Below are 14,026 nucleotides of genomic sequence, written 5' to 3'. Positions count from 1 at the left end.
TAATGCTCACTGGAATCCTTTAAACAAGTATTTGTTTACAGACGCCGCCCTCCTTTGTTTTGCTCTGGCAACTAGCTTTTCAGAGAGAAGTTGTTTCTAGAGCAGAGGTTAGCAGCTTTTGGGCACCCCTGTTCCAGAGAGATTCTTCCAGAGGTGAAGGACTAGCTCTGTCAGATCACCACGTGACGTAAAAGTGCAGGCAAATACTGCACTATTTTCGGATTTTCCCATAAACTGTTTTGGAATATGGTTCTCTATACAAATTAAAAGGCCTGGGCCGGCTAAGCTTTTGATTAATCTCGCTTTCGCTCTCACAATCCGAGTTCCGGGGGGGAAATACACTTAAAACCAGATTGCTCGTCGCACGATCTCCCAGTCGAGCTTGGAGCGTCAGCGTCTGTTGTCTGTCAAGATCCCGCCGCGCGTCGTCACACGCATCAGTACAGGTTTCAACGTCTCTCGGATCAGGTCCCAGATCAGCACTCCAGCGCTATGATAAGCGGCTGCCGCCTCGTCGTCACCATTGCCATCGCCCTCGTCTCGCTGGGAGCTGCTCGAGCAGGTTAGAGGAGTTCTCAGAACGCGGATCCGCGCGTCTATGCAATGCTAATATTGGTATCCAATTACATGGGTCAGCCTACGCCGATGAGTGCAGCACCCCCGATGGCGACCAGGGCCGCTGCATGCCCTTCTCCTCCTGCCGGAACATCGAGGAGCGGCTCATGGAGAGCCAGAAGGCCGGGCAGAAGGTGCCGCCCGAGTATGCCAGCTATTTGCAGAAGGCAACATGCGGGGAGTTCAATGGGGTGGTGAGTGATATGTTTACAAATTAATTTAAAAATGAGATAAAATAAAAATATAGAAAGCAATTGCAGTTCAATGATTATTGACTTAATAACGAATGTCGACAATGAGTTATTTTTAAATTAACATATATATTTGTTACGGCAGCATATAGAAATTACAGATAAGATGTATTCTAATTATTCAAAGCTTGTTTATTACACTTTCTCCCTGCTTCTTTTTAGCGTCACTTTTGCTGTGCCTCATCCCAGATCCAGCACAATTCCAAGGTGATGAGCCTTTTCAAGGCCGAGAACTTTGACTGCGGAAACTTTGTCAGCCACCGGGTGTCCAATGGATACGAGGTGAAGCTCTCCTCCAGACCTTGGATGGCCCTGCTCCGCTACAATCGTTTTGGAGAGTCGCAGTTTCTTTGCGGCGGAGCCCTAATCTCGGAGAGTAAGTGTCCCTTTCTTGGGTTTTAATTTCCGATTTTTAAGTATTATTGTGATATATAATTATTGTGAAATGTTAAAGGATATATTTTAACTGCTGCCCACTGCGTGTCTGGACTCGAGGATGAACTGTAAGTGAAAGAAATCAATTAATAATATAAACATAAAGGTTCACTTCCTAATTACTTTCAGCTACGAAATCCGCCTGGGTGAACACCGGATCTCCACGGAAAAGGACTGCCGGAATCAAGGACGCAAGCCCAAGTGTGCTCCACCGGTGGTGGATGTGGGCATTGAGAAGCATTTGATCCATGAGCAGTACGATACCCGACACTATCTGAACGATATAGCCCTGCTGCGCCTCAATCAGAGTGTCACCTTCCAGAGTAAGAGATTGGAAATTCAGTCCCCTGACTATAGCTAATGACACCACCTCTTATCTAGAGCACATCAGTCCCATTTGCCTACCTGTCACCGATGAGCTGAAGCAGAAGGCGGAGGAGATCAATACATACTTCGTTACTGGCTGGGGCACCACGGAGAACGGCTCCACCTCGGATGTGCTCCTCCAGGCGAATGTGCCGCTGCAGCCACGAACTGCCTGCTCCCAGGCCTATCGGCGCAACGTTCCTCTCTCCCAGCTCTGTGTGGGCGGCGGCGATCTCCAGGATTCCTGCAAAGGCGACTCCGGTGGTCCCCTGCAGGCGCCTGTCCCCTACCTGGGGCAGTTTGCCCCACGAATGGTGGAGTTTGGGATCGTTAGCCAGGGCGTGGTCACCTGCGGTCAGATCAGTCTGCCGGGCCTGTACACCAATGTGGGGGAGTTTGTCCAGTGGATCACTGACACCATGGCCAGTAATGGCCTCTGAGAGGAGGAGCAGGAGTCATCATAATTGTTAGAAAGCGCACCTAGGATTAGTCAAGCCTAAAAAAAATATATGATATGCATATGTGTTAACTTATTTGCGGTTTTTATTGGGAACTAATGCGTTAATAAATAACTAGATGGGTAATTAAACAAATAGGAACCATTTGGTATTAATTTCTTTGAAGAATAATATTTAGAGGAGAAAATCTAGACAAAAATATTACTTTTAAAAAGAAATGATTTTCTTATAGCGTGACATTTATTCACAAGCTTGAAACCTAAAATATTTCGTGTGGCATCCCTAGGTCAAAAATTCTTATTACTTTACCCTACTATTTATGATCTATTACTAACTATGATCCACAAATGCAGTTATACATATATGTACATATATCTTTTATTATGCTATAAAATATTAAGTTTTGGTTTATACAGTCTTTAATTAATTTAGTAAATCGTCGTCAATACTGAATTGCACTGACGTTTCCTTTGAAATGAATCATAAGAAAACATAGTACACTTGTATACAATTATTATTCAATGGCTTTTGCCTAGCAGTTAATTTTGAATTTTATTACCTATCAGAATTATTGCGCAATGTGATAGAAGAGAACAATTGAGAAATAGCTGTCTACAATTAAATTTTTACCGCATAGCGATAAGTTTAGCCAGTGGAGTATTCTTTATGATTATTAACCACAAAACCAACTTCATAAAGTGATTCCGCGACCTATCCTACAGGGCGTGACTGCCTTTATATACTTCACAAAAAAATAAACGCAAATTTCGGGGGGTTTTTTGTTCGCACGCATCGCACATTTTGAGACCCAGCCCCAACGATGATGCTGGGAATTTCTGTCACTGGAAATTCCATGTTACACATATCCAAAAGAACGGGTTTCGATCTGGCGCTCAGGTAGCCGTTGCTGCTGTCTACCACGGGGGAATGGGAAACTTGAGATGTTGGAATTAATACAACGAATTAATTGCGAGAAAAAGTACCGATTCTAATGAGTGTTCGACCCACACCTGCTTGGGGGACGCGTGCCAGTCCCCGGGTGAGGCATTACTACTTTGGCGAGTAGAACGGGAGAGACTCTCAGTTAATTAAAGGTAGGGAAACTTGTTTCCAGATTGGAAGAGAGACTATTATTTGTGTTGAGAATATATGGGCGGACAACGATCCATTTGCTCTGGGGGGTTTCCTGGAATTTAATCGCTTTTCCCACGCTCCCAGATCCAAGACCGTTTATCTGGGGGTGGGCCTTGACTTTTCCCAGGTGCAAATTAAAAACTAACTTTTATAGAAACTAAAGTGCACATATTATTTTTCAAGAATATTTTGTCCGAGTCTTGGGTTATGACATCAAAGCTCCTTTCACTGGAGCTCCATTTCCTCCAGCTCAAAACTGAGCAACTGCAGCCTCCCGTGAAGATCGCTGACCGACACTCTGTACTGCGTCATCAAACGTCTCAGTTCCACGCCCAGCAGAGCAGCCTGGAAGGTGCCAGAAGGCCTCGTCCTGCTGGAATTGGGTTTGATCATCACAATTGGCTTAGTCTGGAGTTGCTTTGAGTCCTCCTGATTCCGCTTTTTCGGCTTCTTAGCGGATGATTCGCTTCGGAAGATATCCCTAAGCTTGGGTCGTCGCTTGAAACGTAGATTGTGGAGAGTGTAAGGGTTAATCCTTAGCCTGCTTGTCCTGCGATCCCACCTCATAATGGAGGTGGAGATGCGTGAGGCCCTCCTGGACAGATCTGTTCTCCATCGAACTGCTTTGTTTTCTTCTTCGACTGGATCCACATATTCGATCAGGCGCTGAAAGTTAGGACGAGGACGCCCAATGTCACAGAGCAACTGGAGGGACTCCCCTGACATTTGGGGAGCTCAACAGGAAAATTTCTCAATCTTAAATAAGCTCTCTTTTTTTATGAATTGTACTATAATTTTATAAGTTATTTGATGTGAAATTGAGAGAGTTATTGATTTCTCTGGATAAGTTGTTCAATCAGAGAGAGCGGTCTGGTAATAGATTTATCAGATTTATGCACAGAAGATTTGAATCCATTATGATTCTATGAGCACGTGCCCTGATTAATGAATATATTAAAGAATAACAACATGTTTTTTGTGTTCTTTTGATTACTCAAAAATAGATTTCAACAATCAAAAATCTCTATACTTCTTATCAGCTCGAAGTCTTTTTTTCTGGAATTAATTTAGACTTATGGTGATTAAAATTTCAATCAATACCTTTGGTTGTGATTAAATTAAATAATTGTTACTTTGCCTCTCTAGCAAGTAAACAGATATATGCTAGATAATACCGAATATCTAACACTATATCTCCGAGTCTGAGACCCGAGCACGAGTCGTCTTGCTAAAACCTGTTGCTCGATCTGGGATTACGCTCGTCGATGGGTCATTAATGAGGTTTGCATTAGCGATTCCCCCGAGAGCACGCGAATCCGAGCTACAAAAGCCCGGCACACGACAACCTGCGGTTCATTCCAAGTTGAGACGTTGAGAGCACGGTTGAGCGCGCGCGTTGAATTTTGAAATCTGGGATCGGAAACGTGATCCCCACTAGCAACACTAGCAACACTAGCACAGCATCGGCAATCGGTGACTTGAGACAACAACAGGAAGAGCATAAATCACAGATCTGACAGGATGGGTTCTCGATCTGCCCTGTTGTTTACGGCGATCCTAAGCTTCGTCATGTTGGAGGCGGTTCTCAGTCGTAAGTTGATACAGAGATTAGGTGCAGGAAGCGGTGGGTTTATGAAAAACTTGATTACAGAGAGCTGTTTCACTACCGTGGGTGGAGCGGGTCAGTGCGTCCCGCCCAGTGAGTGCGCCTTCATTCAGAAGCTCATCGAGGTCTATGGACGTAATATCCCACGACAGATTGGCAACCAACTGCGGCAGATGAGGTGCGATGGGAATACGAATGTAAGTAGATTCGTACATGTCCCGTCTGAGCTTCGTTTTAAGGGAATTTTTCTAATTTTTCCTTCAGGAAGTTCATATTTGTTGCCGCAATGAAGCGACTCCCCAAGCTAGCAACACTCAGACGACACAGACGAAGGTGGTGCGGGCGACCAACGGTGACATCAATAGCTACAGCAGGCAGGGTCTTCAATACCTGAACTCCTTTACGAACTGTGGCAACAAGGGCAACCCGAAGGTCAGCGGAGGCATTCAGGCCAGACTGGGCGAGTTCCCCTGGATGGCACTGCTCAAGTACAGGAGCGACTCCCAGCGTCCCTTCTTCTGCGGCGGCAGCCTGATCAGCGATCGGCATGTCTTGACCGCCGCCCACTGCATCATCCAGCAACCGGACGTGTTAGTATTTAAACATGTTTCCTGACTATCTGAGTGCTAACTAACATAATTGGGTATTCTTTGTAGAATTGCTGTACGCCTGGGCGAACATGACTTGAGCAAGGAAGAGGACTGCACTATTCTGGGCGGCTTCAAGAGGATCTGTCAGCCACCCTATGAGGAATACGAGGTGGACCGGGTTCACGTTCATCCTAACTATGTGCATGGCCAGATTAACTATGACTTGGCAGTCGTCCGGCTGAAGGAGCAGGTCAGGCCCAAGAGCCACATCCAACCCGTGTGCCTCCCCATTGATCAGCGCTCGCAGGAGCTGACCTTCAACCAAGATTTCTTCATTGCCGGCTGGGGAAAGACGGACAAGCAGGAGGTCTCCAACACGCTCCAGAAGGCCATCGTGACGCGCCAGAGCCTGGACACGTGTCGCCAGTATTACAACAAGGGCGAGGTGAACGACAACCACATTTGCGCCACCGGCGAAGATCTCCAGCATACCTGTCCGGGCGACTCCGGCAGCCCGCTGTTCTTCAAGCACAACTTCAAGAGAACCATCCGCTACGTCCAGTACGGCGTGGTCTCCTTCGGTGGACAGTGGTGCGGTCGGAACAACCATCAGCCGGGAGTTTTCGCCAGCGTCATCGACATGTTGCCCTGGATCACTCAGGTCCTGCAGTAGTGTCAGTCAGTAGACGGCAGTCCATCGGTCCAGATTACCCCCTAAACGTAACCCTATTTATGTCCGTAGTCCTAAGAACCCTTGCCATAGTTACTCCTAGTGGTTTTATAAATTATTTTAATATATGAGATGTAAGCAGCATTAAAAGACGTGAAGTTTGGTATTTGGTGTGGTGGGGAGGATTTCTGAAAATCAGAGTTCTCTTATAAACATTATTTCAATTTTAGTCAGAAGTTTGCAGCACAGTGAAGAATATATATATGTTTCATTCTTGTTAAATTTAATATCAATTTTTATATGAACAAATCTTAGTCATTAAGCTCTTATTTGAACTACTTCTACCAGTTCTAGTTTAAATATGAAAGCGTAAAATATACTGACTCATAGGAAAAGAACCTGGGGATTTCAAAGCAACCTGGGGAACCCTTTTTTTTTGCTAGAAACCACTACCTTAATCAATGACAGTTCCTTACGATCACGTCATAAATCAAGGGATTAAGTCTGAAATTTAGTTAGTCTCAAGTGAGTCATCTAAGCACGTGCTGAAATATACGGACCCACATCTCTCTGGTGGAAGAAATTAGGTACTCGGAATCATGATTTCTCTGTCGAACCTCTTTTGCATATTGTTATTAGCTGATGATATAGATGGGTATTATATATGTATATATACCTATAGCTCTGACTCATTAGTTGCAAAAGTAATGCAATTGGCATGCCATACTTTGCGGTTAGTAGCTGTATTTATTGTTCAGATTATATGTGTGTACATAAAACCAGAACCAGATTTATCAGAGAGATAAGTTTAATTTCCTTGCGAAATTTTTTTATTGCGATTCGGGGTATTCCCAGATCATTGTTTTTCCTTTGTATAACTGTACTGACCTACGAACTTGAAATGTCTGCATATTATTTATGTGCTTAGAATGACTATAGTTTATATAACAATTAATAATCGCCAGGCACGTCTGTTTCAAAGGGTATCCGAGGCCCATAAAAGTTTGGTATTTTACCTAATGTAGGCCGTACGCCCAGAACAATGGCTAAGATGGCTATCGGAGGAAGCCTTTGTTCTGGCAAGAATGGATACCAGGTAGCATATACCTCAGCTGAACTTGAACGAGTAGTTAGAATTTATCCACTGGATGGTTCACAATGAACTTTAACCGCATCCAGGGTTTGGTTTTAAAGGGGTCAGTCTATTAATTGTATTTATTAATATTTTTCCAAGTTTCCTATATCTTCTAACTTTTGATTCCCAATTTAATATTACGAACCTTATGTACATATATGTACGAATCTCTACTTGTATTCAGCATTCTGTATTTGGTGACCTTTTACCATTCGCTGCCTTTCTTCGGCAGTGTCTCCATGTCCCTGCTGCACAGCTATGTGTCCTCGTCGGTCTCCTTTAATCTGGACACCATTTAGTGAGTTAAGCCAACAAGCCAAGAGCTTTGAAAATTACTTACCCGGGTTTATTGATTAGCTTGAACTGGAACTCTACCTTTCCGGCCATTACCGTTTGCGAGATATACAATGCCGAGAGGATTTGGGACCTGAGTGACTCACATTTTGGCGTGGAGCATGATATCCACATTGATGACTTCATTTCAGAAATTGTCTTCTACCGCGGCGTCTGCAGCAGCTGCGAGGATTGCGCCCGGCTTCGATGCCCCGCCAACTTTACCATCCTTGTGGAGGTGGTAAGTAGACAGTACTTCAACTGGGAATACACAATTGATTCCTCTTGTCCGACAGTTTCGCACCAAGTGCCATCAGCTGCTGGTGAACTGCACCTACCTGAATAAGCTGTTCGACTGCTGCGACGAGTTCCTGCCGGTGCCCACGGAGTATGGGTTGTGCTACTCCTTCAATTCGCACCAGGCCCGCAAGGTGGCACAGGTGCAGTTCACCAACAACCGGGAGACGGGACCCGGACACCTAAATTTCCATGCTGCCGCCGACATTCAGCTGTATGTCCATGCACCCATCGATGTGCCCTACCAGCTGTCCGAGGGCATGATCCGGGAGACAGTGCTGCTGGGACACTACAAGGAGCTGATTCTGAACGTGATTGAGGTGCACAATGACGAGAGCGTTCAGGATCTGAGCATGGAGCAGCGACGCTGCCGGTACGGCCACGAGCATGTAGCGGAGCGTCAGGGCATTTACGAGTTCTACAGCTACTCCGGTTGCGTGGTGGAGTGCACCGTCTTGCTGCAGCTGGCCAACTGCAATTGCACCAGCCATTTTATGGCGATGCCGGGCCATAATTCCCTGCCGGCCTGCGATTACCGCGGCCTCATCTGTCTCACGCGCATAAGGGACAAGATTATGACGGAGCGAAAGTCCTGCGAGTGCATGAGCTCCTGCGAGGAGCCCGAGTACAACATTATCTACAACTCTCCGGATGAGTAAGTTACTTCCATACAAATTGTCCGCCTTTAACAATACTGTTTCACACAGAGATGACGAAGCCACCGACGATGTCTCTAAGATCCGTGTGGCTCTGGTGGAGTTGCCCACACAGCGCTATGTTCGCAGGGTGACCAAAACCATCCTTGATTTTCTAAGTTAGCCACAAGATTTTTAGGAACCTATTAGACAGACTAACCTCTTTCATTCCAGTTTCGCTTGGCGGCCTAGTGGGTCTGTTTTTCAACACATCCGCCCTGCGTATCGTGGAGGCCATCGTCCTGTGCATCCGTTACAGAAAAACCATTGGGAATTGGGTCAAGCGATTCGTTGTTGGCACAGTTAAATATTTACAGATCTTGGACCAGTCGAAATAAATCACATAATAGTATTGCTAACTTTAAATCATAGTTGTCATTCCTTCCTTGCGAGTGTACGTGTGTATATATGTATGTATCAGAAAGCTCAACTTCGGGCCATCTTCTGTGCCACATAGACCACATTCTCCGAGGAGCTGTGCCACTGGGGCGGCGTCACAAAGTGCGCCAGGGTCTCCAGATAGCTCGGCAGATACATAAAACTGGAGAATATAACCAAGGCCATCATTATCAAGAAGAATCCATCTAGGGAAAGTAGACAATCTAATATTGCTGTTTCATTAGATTTTGGGTGCAAGTACTCACTAATCAGTTTTCGCTCCCAGGGCTCCAGCATGTTTATGCATGTTATCAGCTCGTACTGGCGGTAGACGTGCTTGAAATCTACCATTTTGGGTGATTAAATTCCAATGAAGACTCACGAAAACAAATAAAAATGCAAGATTGTAAACAAAACCAGCTGATTATTCAGATGCTGTCAAAATACCAATGGGCCTATCGATAAAAAAGTTATCGGTTTGGTAGTCCCAGACTTTAAAGAAAATACCAAAACTATACCAAAGACCTCCATAACAGAGAAGGTTGAGAACTTTGATAACCGTCTCTGGGTATGAACCAACCCAGTTGGTCACTCTAAACATATGTTTTTTGTTTTTATTTTTGCGCCTTTTTCTTAACTAAAGTTATGGCAAGTCAATCGGTCTTCAAAACCAGCAATTTATTTAATAATTCTTGCTGGAATACTTCTCAAAGTCCGACTAACAAAATACTGACGGGTCACAAAGGCCTGGACACGCACTTTGGAGGTGGAATCAGCTTGGGACAAATAACCGAGTTAATAGGAAACTCGGGCAGTGGAAAGACTCAACTATGGTATGAATTCAATTCTCTATTAGTGATTTACTGATTAAATACTGCCCTTAAAAACAGCTTACAACTTTGCTTAAATGTGCAAATACCCAAAAGTGTGGGCGGATTGGAAGGCAGCGCCTTATTCATAGACACCCGACAGGACTTTCATCCAGAGCGATTGTTGGGTGAGTTTTGCCCTAGGAAAACTTAGTTCTCTACCATATTTCAGTGTTTACCTATAGGTTTAGCTAAGGAACTGGAGAAACGGTATAACGACATAGCACCCGACTTTAAGGCTTCCAGAATGCTTAAACGGGTTCATTATGTGGGGTGTCACAGCGCGGCTCAGCTAATGTCCAGTGTCTTGATGTGCTACCGACATCTGCAAGATCATCCAGATGTAATTATTTCCTTCTTCTGTAAATTCGAAGCAGTCAGCCATAGTTTCTTGTTTATTCCTTGCAGATCAAGTTGATTGTGATCGACTCTCTGGCATTTTCACTGCGCATGCTTGAAGATGGCGCACAGCGCTTTGAGCTGCTCCTGGAACTTCATGAAAGCATGAGGAGATTGCAGACCCAACACAATGTAGCCGTAAGTATCGAGAATCTCAACCCATTTCCCTTCGCCTCTGGTAATCGTTAAGTCTTTCCTGACAGTGGGTCGTCACCAATGTGCTCACGCATCGCTGCAGCAGAAACGGGCAGCAGTTCCATGTAGTGCCCGCCCTGGGGGAGCTGCATTCGCACCTGATCAATGAGCGCATTTGGTTTTCACAGAGCTGGCAGTGCTACTTGGGCAAGTCTTGGAAAGCCTGCAGATTAATTAAGACGTGAGATTTGCTCTTGCTGAATTCGACTTTTACTTTTGGTAAGTTTCATTTCATTTCATTCAGTTTTATTGGGGAATTTTCAAAGACGAAGTGCACCTTAATTAGGAATTTGATATAAATTATGTTAAATTTAAATTATGCTCGATTTAGAGCATCTGCAGTATTAGGGCAAAACAGGATCCTTAGCTGTATGCCATAAATCGTAAATGTAGCCACAACTAGCAGGCGCACACCCAGCCAGCTGTTAGGAGCACTTGCTAAAAGCCTCGACTCCTCGAAGACCAGGCTACGACGATGCTATCGATGGCGCAGCTTTGCAGATTGACAGGCGAGCACTGGGCTGATTTATGCGCGCGGCCCAGGAATGTGGCAAAGTGTAAAAAGTGTTTACACAAACGAACGGCGACACCCAAGCCCGAAAGCCAAAAGCGAAACCAGCCTCAGGCTCTCAAGCTAGCTGCAGGTTTTGAAAATACACGGGAAATAAAGCTGGTCAATTTATATACTTATTATAAAAAAGAAAAACATTTAAGAAATTGAAATGAACATAGAAACGATGATTATATTGTAGGAGAATGCAATTTAAACAATGCAGTGAAGGACTTCATATAATTAGCGTAGTTATTCCATAGTATTTTTCATCAAACTTGCACTGTTAATACAATTTTACTTACTGTGCATACAAAATCCGAGCACGGATCTCCTCTGGGCCGCAGCAGCTAGTCACGCATATGAAGCGACAACTAATTCAATTTCCACTTGCCAGAAGGAGGCGGCTGTTTAGCCGAGTGTGCACGCCTAATTGGTAATGCGATCGGCTTTATTGAGGCGCTGGAGGCGGTGGAGTCGAGGCCAGAGCCAGTCTGAATCTGCGACTATGCCCGTTGCAGTCACAGGCTATCGCTGTCGCTCAGCGCAAATCCCATTACGTGCGATCCGTTTCGAGCCATAAACATGTAACAGCTCCAACTCCAACTCAAGCTGCAGCAGCGAAGCGATTCCAGATCTGCGGTCGCCTGGTCAGAGTTTCCTGGCTTCCAGCGGCGCAACTTGTCGCTCGAACTTAATTGCCTCTCTTGCGCTTATGACTTTCGTGGGCAATGCATCCTCATCCTCATCCACATCCACATCCTCATCTGCTGTCTGCAGCAGCATTAGAAAGTAACTTCAGCTAAAGCTATCAACATCTTCGAGCTCGCATCGTCTTCGTCTTTGCCTTCACCGAGTAGTTGCTGGCGCTATTTTCGACACCGCCATAAATTTTCCAACTGCCCTGCAATGCACTGGGTTCCAAAAATTAGAAATAGTCTTGATGCACTGGGAGAAAATTCGTTTTTCAAGCTTCAACAAATTAAGTTTGCTTCTACAACAGGGGTGGGTGTTGCTCAACATGTTCTCATCCAAATTTGGCCAGAATCTTGGCAACAAAGCTTTATTTCATAGATTCTCTCGCCATTGTAGGTTTCTTGCTTGATTTTTGTAAGCTTTTATAATTCCATATAAAATATTTTTGGCCGTGTGGCTAATTCACTCAACTGGCAAGTTGAAAGTCCATTTTCCATTTCCCATTTCCCATTTTCCATTTCGTACGGGTTTCAATTAAAACAAAAGGCAAAAAGCCAAAAAAGAAGTCTGCAAGCATGGCCTGGCAATTTGGCCACGACCTCGTGCTGCTCTCCGCCAGAGTTCAGGCCCAGAGCGGCTAATTCCGCAACGCCGACCGCCCCGATGGCAGCACCGATAGCGAGCTAACAACAGCAACGAGGATGGCTAAAGCCAGCAGAAGCGGCCAACTCTGTCCGTGAGATAATCAAATGTTGGCCAAAAAGGATTGCACACACTCTTGCCTCGCCCGGCTTATTGTTCTGAGAAATTGTTATTAATTGAGTTGTCGCCCGGTGCCCAGGCACCTGGCCCAGCTTTCTCCTCCTGGTCTTCGGATTTGCCAACTTCCCGGTGGGTGGCCCCGACTCCGCACTCATTTGCCCGATTTAATGTGGTTTGGCCATCAATAAACTGGGCTCGGAGCCGGTACCATCTCATTTGCATGGCCGAAATTGATGCTCATCGATTAGCTGATTAATTTATTTGGCGTGGATGCTCAAAACGCTTGTCTAATTAGATAAATGCGCTACATTAATGTCGCCTCCTGACATTTATAAAGCGTGATTCCTCGGTGATTTCGGCCCGTCTTTCTCCCTCTTCGGAGATGGCTTTTAGGGGGGCTAAGCTAATCAATTAATGGCCGCTAAGGGGGCTTAAATGGTTAGGAGGATTACCTCCTAATGGCTTGGCATTCTAATCGAATTTATCATTTCATTTGATTTTTTTATTCGTAAATAGTACACTAAGGAAAATATGTTACTAAAGTTCTTTTTAAATCATTTTCTTAGTTTTGTATCAAACTTAGTTAAGTTATTTTCTTTTAGCTTTCTCTCGGACAATCCCCAGGTCTATTAGCCAATCCAACTCCCCGCCTAAATTAGTTTATAATGTTGCTTATAAATGCCACTTGTCGACCACGACACGGATGTGGCTCTGGATCTTGATCCCGTCGCCAGTTGCAGTTGCAGCGTGTTTCTCAACGACAATCTTCCTCCGCCAGTGGCCGCTGGTGGCAGGAAAATATTTTAATTAAAACACAAACTAAACGTTTACTGCTAGCGATGTTATCCATAGCATTTCATACAAATAACAACGACACAAGACTACCAGGCTACCAGGCGAAGGCTCCTCGTTGCTGCTGCTGCTGCTGCTGCGTGCAACAAATACGGCAATGTTGCATGTAACAGCAGCAACATGTGTCGCACAGCGCCTATTTGAATATATATCAAATCAGTTTCAGATAATTTTCTATAACAGCTTTCGTCGTCGGACGGAACATTTGTACGAGTTCGCTGCCAGAGTCTATCGTTTCGCGGCTCCTTCCTCCTTGAGTGCATATTTTACGCGGCGCATTGTTGTTGCCGGGATTAGGATTGGGATTGGGACTGGACTCGGGGATTGGGGATTTGAAATTAAGTTGTTTTGCATAAAAGCGCCATAAAAAGGCGCAGCAGCAGCAGGGGCAGCAGTCAGCAATTGTGATTAGAACGACACGACAGGCACGACATCCGACATACATACAAGACGCGGCCATTGGTCCTGGTAGCTCCTTACGTATATGGCCAGCCGGCAATTGTCGGTCGCAAAATTGGCGGCTCAACACGAGCGACGTATGTCATCAAATCGCACTGCCATTAGCGGGAGATCCTCCTCCTTGGGCCAGTGGTAGGCAAATGCTAGGATCCGACTCTTGCGGCAGCTACTACGACTATTATCAATTTAAGTTGGCTAATTGGTTTCAAATTTATGGACCTGTATTTGATATTTATGTCGTCTACCAGCGAGGCCTCTGTGCTGGCCTGTGTGCCCCGCCA

General features: G+C 45.2%; 5 protein-coding genes across 7 annotated transcripts in view; 4 read left to right on the top strand and 1 right to left on the bottom strand.

The window, feature by feature from the left end:
* The first annotated feature begins 364 nt into the window (after positions 1-364).
* Positions 365-2,196, top strand: grass (Gram-positive Specific Serine protease). The gene is made up of 6 exons (XM_086840032.1): positions 365-562; positions 637-809; positions 1,029-1,242; positions 1,321-1,369; positions 1,431-1,624; positions 1,683-2,196. Exons 1-6 carry the CDS (start codon positions 493-495, stop codon positions 2,105-2,107), a joined length of 1,125 nt encoding a protein of 374 aa, XP_086696158.1. The 5' UTR covers positions 365-492; the 3' UTR covers positions 2,108-2,196.
* A 2,212-nt stretch (positions 2,197-4,408) lies between these two features.
* Positions 4,409-6,275, top strand: LOC110186509 (serine protease grass). The gene is made up of 4 exons (XM_020955704.2): positions 4,409-4,850; positions 4,911-5,062; positions 5,130-5,455; positions 5,522-6,275. The coding sequence occupies exons 1-4, from the start codon at positions 4,781-4,783 to the stop codon at positions 6,126-6,128; spliced, it is 1,155 nt and encodes a 384-aa protein (XP_020811363.2). The 5' UTR covers positions 4,409-4,780; the 3' UTR covers positions 6,129-6,275.
* Positions 6,276-7,418: 1,143 nt separating this feature from the next.
* Positions 7,419-8,951, top strand: ppk31 (pickpocket 31). Its single transcript, XM_020955510.2, has 5 exons — positions 7,419-7,558; positions 7,618-7,834; positions 7,890-8,545; positions 8,598-8,704; positions 8,760-8,951. The coding sequence occupies exons 1-5, from the start codon at positions 7,419-7,421 to the stop codon at positions 8,921-8,923; spliced, it is 1,284 nt and encodes a 427-aa protein (XP_020811169.2). The 3' UTR covers positions 8,924-8,951.
* LOC110186510 (serine palmitoyltransferase small subunit A) lies at positions 8,860-9,459 on the bottom strand. Its single transcript, XM_020955707.2, has 2 exons — positions 9,230-9,459; positions 8,860-9,169 (listed from the first exon to the last, which is right to left on the bottom strand). Exons 1-2 carry the CDS (start codon positions 9,312-9,314, stop codon positions 9,012-9,014), a joined length of 243 nt encoding a protein of 80 aa, XP_020811366.1. The 5' UTR covers positions 9,315-9,459; the 3' UTR covers positions 8,860-9,011.
* Positions 9,460-9,569: 110 nt separating this feature from the next.
* The window catches only part of spn-D (RAD51 DNA repair protein spindle D), a 62,186-nt gene continuing 57,729 nt past the window's right edge, over positions 9,570-14,026 (top strand). For all 3 annotated transcript variants that reach the window (XM_086840029.1, XM_086840030.1, XM_086840031.1), the window contains exons 1-5: positions 9,570-9,796; positions 9,854-9,960; positions 10,018-10,175; positions 10,241-10,369; positions 10,435-10,645. In XM_086840029.1, coding sequence (XP_086696155.1) covers positions 9,609-9,796; positions 9,854-9,960; positions 10,018-10,175; positions 10,241-10,369; positions 10,435-10,611 — 759 coding nt within the window. In that variant the 5' untranslated portion in view covers positions 9,570-9,608 and the 3' untranslated portion in view covers positions 10,612-10,645. The remainder of the gene's footprint in view (positions 9,797-9,853; positions 9,961-10,017; positions 10,176-10,240; positions 10,370-10,434; positions 10,646-14,026) is intronic.

This window comes from Drosophila serrata, unplaced genomic scaffold (genome assembly GCF_035046125.1).
Source record: "Drosophila serrata isolate PLE 108 unplaced genomic scaffold, ASM3504612v1 contig_382, whole genome shotgun sequence".
Taxonomy (NCBI): Eukaryota; Metazoa; Arthropoda; class Insecta; order Diptera; family Drosophilidae; genus Drosophila; species Drosophila serrata.
This window is presented reverse-complemented; position numbering and strand designations above follow the sequence as displayed.